A 10,807-nucleotide genomic window follows, 5' to 3' on the forward strand; every position below is an offset into this window, starting at 1 on the left:
CATGTAATATCTCACTGGGAGCAATTTTGTTTGATAGTTTTAACATTGATGGCCGGCCTTTTGATACGTATAACATGGTCAAACTGCAACCCCATAAAATTTCTGCTATAATTTAGTTGGGAACCTTCTGTCACAGATCACAATACCCATGTGATTGCTCTCCATCTACACCAACCTTAATGGAGGTGATGGACTACGTCAGTACGTCATTATCCATGTCCCCATTGCTCTGTACAAACAAAGTATTTGAACTTGGTTGCCCATGGAAACATCTAGCCTTCGATGGTGATCTGGATGTTCTCATCATTGACGTTTACCCCCACTTAAGTCGCAATAAAGACACTGCTTCTAAGCGTCTAATCCTTAAACTTTTGCTCTCTACGTCACTCTTCTAGCCTCACAATCAGATCCTATATACTTTATGTTGAGACAATACATTCAGAGAAAGCATGCACCACATAATCGCCTCCTGAATTGACTTTAACAACTCATCAATGACTACAGCAAATATAAACGGGCTAAACACGGACCATTGGTAGAGTCGTGGAGGCCTACCTCTACATGAAAAAAGTGTAAGTTGTAAACAAATCATTCCAAAACAACACTTAAAATAGGATGTAAAATCATATGAATCAAAACTTGTCACTTGTGCTCTCAAATAAGCATACCTTAATTAATACAATCGTAACTAAGTTTTCAAATGTATCACTAAAATCAATCAGTTTTTCAAGTTAAATCAAATAATACGTATTGATGAAAAAAAATCACTGAATAACAACCAACTTTCATGATTATTTAATACAAGTCAAACTGGAAAAAAAAAACCCAAAAATCATTAAATAGTAACCAAGATTAAGTATGTTTTCAAATTAGCCTTTTTTTTATAAAAAACAAAGCATTTATAAATTTTTTTTACCAAATGTCAAAAAGATGAAAGAAACTTGGTTACCATAATGTGAAATTAAACCTACTAAAAAACATTAATGATGAACTAATGACTGAAAACACATATCAAAAGGGCCATACTGGCTATACATGCATGCCACATCAAGAACACAAAACATGAAAGACTGAATGAATGTTCAACCTGATATTAACATTCATAAGTACACATCACTCCAAACAGAGTGAAAAAGGGTCTATACAAAAAGGTTCAAAGGAGAGATCACCTTCTTTTCAACACTTTGTCAACTGTCTCATCTCATAAAGAACCAAAACAAAGTTTCATATTTACCATAATTTATAAAAGAAAGAACACCACCATCTCTTTTTTACTTGTATACTTATAACATCATCATTACAAGCCTTCTTCTTTCTCTTACGACTGCGTTGCTTTTGCACCAAACCCCGTTGACTTGCAAACCGGGCAGCTGTTCTTCACAGTCAACCACTTTTTCACACACTCGACATGGTACTCATGCCCACAATCTAGCACCCCGATTTGTTCTTCATCATAATCGGTCTGTAAAAACAGAAATCATCAATGAGCAAACATAGCGTATGATTTGAAACTGATAACAGATATAAAATGTAGTTTTGACATACCCAAAAGAGAACGACAATATAGGATCAATAACTATATATTGAAGCCAAAACTAGCGACAAACAAATAAATTTTCACAAAAAGGTAACTGACTTTACTATTTTTACAAGAAAAAACATTAAATTACCCAAAAAAACACAAAAAAGATAGTCAAAATTTTCAGTAGGGGGGGAGAGGGGGGGGGGGGGGGGTAAACGAGTTAAGCCGCTAACGCGCGAGTAATAAGCGAGCGCTCGAGTTTGAAAAACTAATCAGAAGCCGAGTTCAATCTATTTAAATAGAGCTCGAAACGAGCCAAGCCCGAGCTATTGACTTTTCAATTCAGGGTAATATGAACCAAATCAAAACGATGATGTTGCAACTTATGATAACAGCATTGACCATGTTGACTTCTATTCCTACATGACGCTGACATGACATATGGAAACCGGTTACCGGCCAACTTATAAGATATACCTTGAGCCAGAAGTTGTGATATATATCGATGGATGATTTCTAAATTTAACCTAAAAACGTCACTCGCCTAAAATAGAAAGATAATCAAAGTTGGTTTCCTTTTTATGCAATTTGCACAAGAGATGTATTATAAAGTTAACCGTTTTAATGGTGCACCATAACGCAAGAAGAAAAATATGTTTATACATGCAACTGAGCAAGAATATTTGATCAAGAACATGTAATAAGGTGATAATAAAGAAATGGTAATAAGCAAGTAGGAACCCAAAAAAATGCAAACATGAAATTACAGTTCACTAAATACCTGGCAAATCACACAAGAATTAAGTTCTTGATCAGCAGAAGATGCGCCTTCGGGTTCAGAAGAAGATTTAGATGATGCAAGTACTTTCGTTTTTAAATGTTCTAGAATAAACTCATCTGACAAACCCGAGCCTGCACTACCAATCTGTTCACCAAGCGCAAGAAGCTCCTGTATAAAACGGAAAATGTTGCAAGAATTATATGAAGCAAACAATGATATTAAAATACAAAAATTATGAATAATGAATTATAACCCTAATGACCCTTTGCATGATAGAGATATCTCAATCCGACAATAACTTGGTTAGCATGTAAGCAATCCCCAAGTAATGACAATTAAAAAAAATACTCTAATATATGGAGATTACTAATATTGCATATCTAATAAATACGTAAACTATTAATCCTTATTATGACATGTTATCTTATCATTCCATTATGTATACATAATAAAAAAATTAACCTTTTAAGAACATTTTTTACATAGGATTAAAAGTAAACTTTCTTAGTTCATTCTTAAAACCAAAAAAAAACATTACTTAAATAAAGTAGGTCTTTGACAGCTTACCTCGTAAGACATGTGATCGATGTCCAAACGCATATCTCTAAGATGATCAACCGAATGTCCCGCTTCACGATAACCAGAAATATCAAATATTGCAACCCCCTACAAGTCAAAAAACACGTAAACTATAAAAAAAACCAACAAATAAACGTCCCAATTTCCCGTTTCAAAATATTCAAAAGCAATCACAAGATTTCAAATTTTATATGAGTATAATATAATACATCTTCAGGGAGAACCCTCAAGTGGGGAAAGGCCCGATGCCTTGCAGTTGCCTCCACCATAAGCTCCCGCCTATGAGGCTGGAAAACTCTAACACCAGTTGGCTGTGCAGGGCCCACAAACCGAGGCATGAGCAGCTCAATACCATTCTGATAAGGATTTGTTGGAAGTCTGCGTGAAGATGACGCCACTTGAGAATGGAAGTCTATATTAGGTCCTTGCATTGGCGGCTGCGACGGTGGCGGGTGGTGGATAGTGTGGGGACCCGGATGAGGCGTGACAGCTGCCGGGTGCACAAAAGCCCCCGGCATAGGTCCTGGAATAAGCAAGTCAATATTAAAGTCACAATTTATCTTAAAAAGGAAAAGGTAAAATGAAATAATTAGTTTGGCAGTAATAACAGTATTCATAAATATTAGTATATTACCTTGAAGATAAGGTAGACCGGGCCCATGATTCCACAAAACCATCTGCATATGTTGACCACCATAGTTACCCGGAATCAAATGACCATTATTATGGGCTAAGACCGGGTCAACCCCGATAGCACTCGAAGAACTAGAGCCAGGTGTCGGGTAATAATACTGCATATTTCCCGGGAACCCTTCAGCGTTCTTTCTTTTAAACGCATCAATAAATGGATTTTGAATCCCATGATTGACTGCAGGTTGGAAAACTCGGGCACCATTAGGCGTCATGTATACATTGTTGGCAGGGTGATGAAGGTGAGGATGAGGATGATCTGGACCATTGAATTGTGTGATGCCAGGTGGCAAAGGTCCGTGATTTTCTGGTAGGTGTTGAGGATTGAAACCAGGTAATATTGTGAGATTATTATTAGTAGGTTGCGGGAAACTCGGTAGTCCACCGTAAGGTACTACACTAGGTTCCGGGAGAATACGGCCATGTTCTGTTTCAAGTGGTGGGCCTGTATAAAGTATATTCCGTTGTCCCATGTCGTTGAATGATGAGCTGCAAGTAAATCCTGATCAATCATGAAAAATATAAACTAGGTTAGAATATTAAATACAAAAATATTTTATACGACATCTATAGTAACACAGAGATAAACCATAAAGCTAAAATAAGTGATAAGAAAGCCCGTCATAACAAACTGCAAAATTGCACGACACGCAATCAAAAAACCTTAAACAAGATAGAAGAGTTTGTTGGAATTCAACTTTCACAGACAAAGTTGCTGCCTTTATCTCGGGAATAGGATATCATAACGGGAATTGTTTTATTTAGGGACAGTCCAAAAGGGAAATAAATCATGCTATTGCTAGGGCAACCGATAGGCAAAGAAACTTGAACCCCTTTAACTAAAAACTATTGTAATATTGTTCGGATTAGTTTCTATATACAAACATCAATACAATATTCTAATAATGGACCGCTTAAGAAAGAAACATATTAAACGAGTGATAACGTTCTTGGATAATCTACCAAATATGCTTCAACTTACAACCATGTTATCCACAAATTTTGTGAAATTCACTTTCGGTACACGGATAACCTAAGTCAACTAATATGACAACAGATACTGACAGGCAATGCACGCCATTAGGCCTGTCAATTTTCACCCGAACCCGAGAACCGAACCCGACCCGAATAGACCCTACCCGAAGACACATCCAAACCGCATAACCCGAACCCGAGATACCACGTAACCCGAACCCGATTGCAATAGTTCGGATCGGTTTTTGGATAGGATTTCCTCAATTCGGGTTAACCCGAATAACCCGAGAAAGTAGTGATTTGAAATGCCAAAATTTTCTAGGTATGAATCTTTACCTCTTATACATTTATACCTACAATATAATTCAAAGATAATAATAGTATATACATACGGCTCTGTTTCTTCATCAAGCAACTTCAAAGTTCCAATCAAAGAGTTGTCTATTTAACAATTGCTTGTTACGGATTGAGATTTTGGTGTTTTTTTACATTTAAATGATTGCTCTTAATATTTCTTATTGTTCGATATAATTATTGTTAAATGCAATGTTCATATACGAGGTGTTGTTTAAACGAGGTGTTATTTAATAATACTATTTAAGTGGGATTGTACACTATGATGACAAAAAAAACTCACCTTTTTTGTAAATCATTTCAGGCCTTTTACAACCTTTAGTTAACCTGAAACCCGAATCAAACCGACCCGATCTAACCCGACCCAATAAACCCGAAAACCGTAAAACCCGAAACTAGAATGGTTTGGTTTTCGGGTTATATTTCCACTCATAAAAACCCGAAAAACCCGACCCAAAAAACCCGAAACCCGACAAAAAAACCCGAAGAACACCCCTACACGCCATATAACTCGCACAACGTCACAAAAACCGAATTCTCACCTAAATGTGCAATAAATCGATTAATGCAACTACCATCTAAATGTGGTTCAGTCAAAAGAAATTGCTACAAGTAACACATTGTCAAACGATCAACCGCAACCAAAACTGCTATTAATAAACCCTAAATAGTATGGACTCGTTTGAGTTCACGATAAACAACTGCACTGAAAATCGACACACGCAATCAAGAATTCTATTTACCAATCAAACCCAACCCTAAAATATCTTGTTGCCCTAGTAAAACTTTCATGATTCAAACTTAATTTCAAGCATCTTGCAATCAGCATTTAATCAAATCTTTCCGGCTTAATTTTACGTGTTCATCTTGAATTAGAGCATCCATATACAGGGTTTAATTTCATTTACTTATTTCTAATTATAATTCAAACCCGAAAACCAAATTCACAGTTCCAATAAGATAATCAAAACAACTTCAATCCACACCCCCAAAAAATACCCAAAACAAGTCAACAAAAATCACAACTTTCCGACAAAACCCACTTCACAAAACCATCAAACAAACATAAATTATCATAAAAATCGTACCTTTTTATCATCAACAGACTCCAGAGCTCGGTTGAATTAAGTTACCAAATTGAGCAAAAAAAGCCCTAAAAGAAACACGATCATCAACACATTAATAATCCAACAAAAACCCTTAATTCTCAAGCAATGATGATCGGTGTAGGTGTGAACAGAATCAAGTTAGTGTTTTACGTACTCGAATTACTTAAAGATCGAAATTTGATGACGAATTAAAGAAATTGGTGAAATTGGGGGTGAATTGATGAAGAACATACCCTAATGAGGGTTGATCGGAGCCTTGAAATCGATTGTATTAATTGTAGATAATATTATTATTTTGGGAGAAATAAAGAAAGAGATTGTGATGAAGAAAACCCTCTTTGTTTGTTTGTCTGCTTATTTCTCTAATTTTGGCTTTTAACCGAAACTTTATTTGTTTTGTTTTCCGTGCTTACAATTCCCAATTTATTTGCAAATTATTACATCAATAAATAATAAAGATATACCAAAGTGGTTGCATTTTTTTATACTTTTTTCTATTTTCAAGACAGTTTGAAACTAACATCAATACCTGAATGAGTCATTTTTAAACTGATGTCAATCGTTTATACTATTAAGAAGAAACTCCATCATTTTGAGAAAACTTACTCAAACTTGAGAGTATAACTCTCATGTCATTGGACGAGAAGGACTATTTCACTTCATTTTTTAAACATAATCAGCTTTAACTTATTCGTACAAAATAAATAAATAAAAAGATAATGAACTAACAAAATCTAAGTAAATAAGTTTATTCACACTATTTGTATGGTCTCCCTTTGATATTTGTGGAAAACAATTAATTGATAAGATTGTTAACAATGTTAACCCGAAAGCTGATGCCATCGTTGAAATCAAGGCGTGTGTCTTTTCTTTAAATCAAGCACCGTGATGAAGCTTAACACGCTTACGTGGGATGACTGGTTTGATTGGTGTAACCTTTTAGCTTTTTTTCTTAAGTTTTAGTATTTTTTTCTCTAGTAACTTGCTAATGAGACAACTCTTTTTTTTTAAAAAAACTTTCGCTTGGCTTGTTGGCTTTTCCAAAAAGCCAATAAGTTAAAAGATGTTTTACCCATTACAAAAATCATTTTTCTTTTAGCTTTTTGATATGGTTAAAAAACAGTTTTCTAACAGCCCCAAATCCTGGTTTATCAAAATGGTTTTTTAAAATAACCAATAAGCAGTTTTTAAACTCAATCTCAAACATGCTCTAACAAAGTATAAATATATATAAACATTTGTTTGAAGTGCAAAATAGACGGTTAAAAGTTGTATTATGTTATATTCAAAGCAATAGGTACAAGCGGTGTCTACATTTTTTACAGTTTATTGTTTAAAACTAGTTATGTATTAGACATGTGGTCCTAATGTTGATGAGTGATGACCCATTGACAAAGATAAAGGCTTTTACTGTTTAATAAATATCTGAGTTCAAGACAAAGTTGAGTTTTTTATCAAAATGAATGGGGTGAAAAAATAATTTACCAAAATAGGTTATTTAAATAGTATTTACCATAATAGGTATTTTTCATTTATTCCTTTATTTAACTAATTCTTTCTTTCTTTTCAATTTAATCAACCAATTATTATAAATTTCTTTTATTTTCTCTACAAGCAACTCATTTTAGACTTTTCTTTATTACTTAATGATTAAAATTTACTAGAAATCTGTATAAAGAATTCTCGCCTTTGCATTTGAAATAATCATTTCTTTTGTATTCTTTATTTTAATTAAAACCTATATATAACATAATCTTAACCTTATTTCTGAACCAAACACTATCGTAACTAAGAAAAAAGAATCGTGTGTTTAAATAATAAGACTAATTTGCCTTTTTTTCCAAAACCATATCATGATATAAATCGTCTTTAGTAGGAATATTCATAAAATGTTGATTCATAAATATCTGACTGATTTTTACTGAACTAGATCTGTATTTAATCCTAAAACAATAATGCAACTAGGTATATAAAAATTAAACAAAATAAAGACATAATTTAAAAAGACGATTAAATAATAGTTATATCTGAAACCAAAAAAATTAAAGAAACTATAGTTTAGTTTGCTAAAATGAAAAGTCGATTATCTTGACTTCGTAGGTTAAAGAAAGACAGATAAAAAAATAAAGCATTTATATTAATTTAAAAGTTTTGTTAAGTATTTTTTTAGGACATTTATTTCATTTTTAACCTTCATTTAGCTTATTATTTTGTTTTTATTTTACCCGGGCATAATTAAAAAAATTATAACTAATTAGTTGAAATAAATAAATTCTAAAATGAGTTGATTGTAGAGAAACTAAAAAGAAAATCATAATAATTGGTTGATTATATAAAAAAAATAAGAAAGAAGTTATATTTTAGTTAAATAAAGGAATAAATGAAAAATACTTATTTTGATAAATATTTTCAAATCACCCATTTTAATAAATAATTTTTTCACCTCATCCATTTTGAGGAAAAAACTCAAGTTAGCACGTGAAATTTGCCAATAAGAAAGAAATTTGGAAAGAATTGTTGGGTAATTATTGCGTCACATGATTTTAGTGGCATTTAAGGGCATTAATGTTGTATATAATAAAAAAGTTTACGTAAAAATAATTTTAAGATTAAGAAGTTATAGTTCACATGATTTTTCAATTCACTCATCTTTACTTTCTATAAATACCTCTTTTAAAGGAATTAATCTTGAATGCAACTAGTTTAGATTAAGGTGTGCAAATCGAAAAATCGACTTGAATCGAAAAAAATCAAAAAACTCAAACCAAAAAACCGAACTAAAACAAAAACCGAGATTTGATTTTACGTTTATAGTTCTGTTTTGTTTTTTCATGTAATAAAAACCAAAAAAATCAAACTGAACCAAATTTCTAGATTTTATTTTTTATTTAAGAAATTTTAAGAATTTAATGAATATATAACTCAAATACTTTTGGCCAGATGTAAAATAACCAATTAGTTGATAATTAACAAAAGTCTTTTACCTAAATTCATTGTTTTTTACCAACTTTTTGTTCGGACATAAAGTTATTAAGCTCAAATGACAAAAACCGAAAAAACTAAAACCGAAACTAAAATAAAAACCCAAAAACTGAAATTGAATGGTTTCAAAAATCAAAAAACTAAAGTTTTGGTTTTTGGTTTGGTTTTAGCCCAAACCAAACTGTGCACACCCCTTGTTTAGACCTTAGATCAAACAAATTATTCTAAATACACTCTAAATTTATAATTTTCTTTGCTATTTGATAATATCATATGATGATAATATTATAATGTAATACAGTTAAATAATGAATAATATTTATGTATTTATATATACAAATGGTTATAAAAAGTATGTATACGCGTACATAAAAAAATGATTCAGTAGTAAACAAAACAAAATCTGATAATCAACAAAACGAAACGTGGTTATCAATTCGATAATAACCAAATTTCCTGGATTCAGCTCTGTGAAAACAAGTCCTTAATTAACTTGTGAGAATTGATTATTTAATTCAACTTAACTAAACAAAACAAAATATGAACACACACTAGCATATAAGTTCTAGAACTAGCATGGTACACGTTTAAGCATATAAAGTTGTTCACACCATTAATCTACCAAATTGAGAAAACTGTCCGCATTATGTCATGCAAATAAACATTACTATTTTTTTAAACAATTCTGACAACTTGAGTTATGCCAAAAATAAAATGAAAGCAACACATGGAATAATTATGATGGTTCATATAAATATAGGTAGGTTAACTTGCAAGTTAGAGACTTAGAGTCTCTATTAGCCAATCAAACTGTGTGAAGATTTGTTTGGCATGCAAAACACCCCGAATTCCTTTATAACCAAATAACAAATTTGCTAATTAACACATACGCATATGTATAAATATACAAATTATTATATAGAACAAGTTGGAGACCCAAGATCCCACACAATGTAGCAGCTGGAACTTATTCATGAAGGAACCCTAACTCCTTCACCGGTTATCTCGTTGAAAACCTGAAATGATCGGTTTGGTTTATTATGATGACGTTAAAAAATATTTTGTGACAAAAGTTGAAAACTTGGTTGTCAACTTACCATAGCATAAAAAGCAAAAGTTTTAAAGTTGGTTTTTATAAGTTTAGTGGCCAAAATATAAAAGATAAAAGTAATTATAAGTTTGATGGCTTTAAACAAAAGTTGAAATCTTGGTGGGCAAAGTATATATAAAAAAAGTTTTAATGGGTATTTATAATAAGTATGGTGGCCAAATTATTATAGTCAAAACTAAGATGATCAAAGTATTAAAAAAAAAATTTCAAATTGGTTTTTTAGAGAAAATTTCATGAATGATCATGTGGTTTAGGCTAAATTTGGATATAGTCCCTAATTTCCTCACATCCAATTTATGCTATGTAAAAGTATTAATGATCCAATTTACTAAAAATTTTGAAACTTTAAAAAATTATCAATATGGAATAAATAGAACTGTAAGAGGAGTAGAACATATAGGTGAAGTAGTTAGTTCACCGTGTTTACGTGAAGCAATATATAGTTTGTTTTTAATGTACATGCATATCTAAAATGGTACAATTTTTATTTCATGATCCTTTTTAACAAAGAGCGTTACTTACTTACTTGCGCTTACAAATGAAGTTTTTGAACAAATCATAAGTTTTTTCTAGAGATAAAAAGGAATATTTAAGTTCAAACAGGGAATGCGTGATAAGTGTGTTAATGACCATTTTGATGAAAGATTATACATGCCAGATGTATTGAACGGTCTTAAAATACTTGTTTGCCTAACCATATGTTG

General features: G+C 32.0%; 1 protein-coding gene across 2 annotated transcripts; it reads right to left on the bottom strand.

Annotated features, from left to right (window-relative positions):
• Positions 1–919: 919 nt before the first annotated feature.
• LOC143563444 (uncharacterized) lies at positions 920–6,415 on the bottom strand. 2 transcript variants are annotated; one of them, XM_077050983.1, is made up of 7 exons: positions 6,244–6,415; positions 5,990–6,054; positions 3,517–4,074; positions 3,092–3,405; positions 2,871–2,969; positions 2,304–2,471; positions 920–1,462 (listed from the first exon to the last, which is right to left on the bottom strand). In XM_077050983.1, the coding sequence occupies exons 3-7, from the start codon at positions 4,043–4,045 to the stop codon at positions 1,319–1,321; spliced, it is 1,254 nt and encodes a 417-aa protein (XP_076907098.1). In that variant the 5' UTR covers positions 4,046–4,074; positions 5,990–6,054; positions 6,244–6,415; the 3' UTR covers positions 920–1,318. The 2 variants fall into 2 exon arrangements, with proteins under 2 accessions (XP_076907098.1, XP_076907097.1); XM_077050982.1 differs by having other exon boundaries at positions 5,990–6,415.
• Between the last annotated feature and the right edge of the window lie 4,392 nt (positions 6,416–10,807).

This window comes from Bidens hawaiensis, unplaced genomic scaffold, assembly GCF_021521415.1.
Source record: "Bidens hawaiensis isolate Kalapana, Puna unplaced genomic scaffold, B.hawaiensis_p1.1 tig00021383_1, whole genome shotgun sequence".
Lineage (NCBI taxonomy): Eukaryota > Viridiplantae > Streptophyta > Magnoliopsida > Asterales > Asteraceae > Bidens > Bidens hawaiensis.

What these genes read in the sequence shown, in the direction of transcription:
- LOC143563444 (XM_077050983.1), bottom strand. Translation starts at nt 4,045, where the DNA reads ATGGGACAACGGAATATACTTTATACAGGCCCACCACTTGAAACAGAA. An exon ending in TGAGGGTTCTCCCTGAAGAT is followed by an intron (nt 2,970 to 3,091) that starts GTATTATATTAT and finishes TTTGACTTGTAG; the next exon opens with GGGGTTGCAATATTTGATAT. An exon ending in TCGATCACATGTCTTACGAG is followed by an intron (nt 2,472 to 2,870) that starts GTAAGCTGTCAA and finishes CGTTTTATACAG; the next exon opens with GAGCTTCTTGCGCTTGGTGA.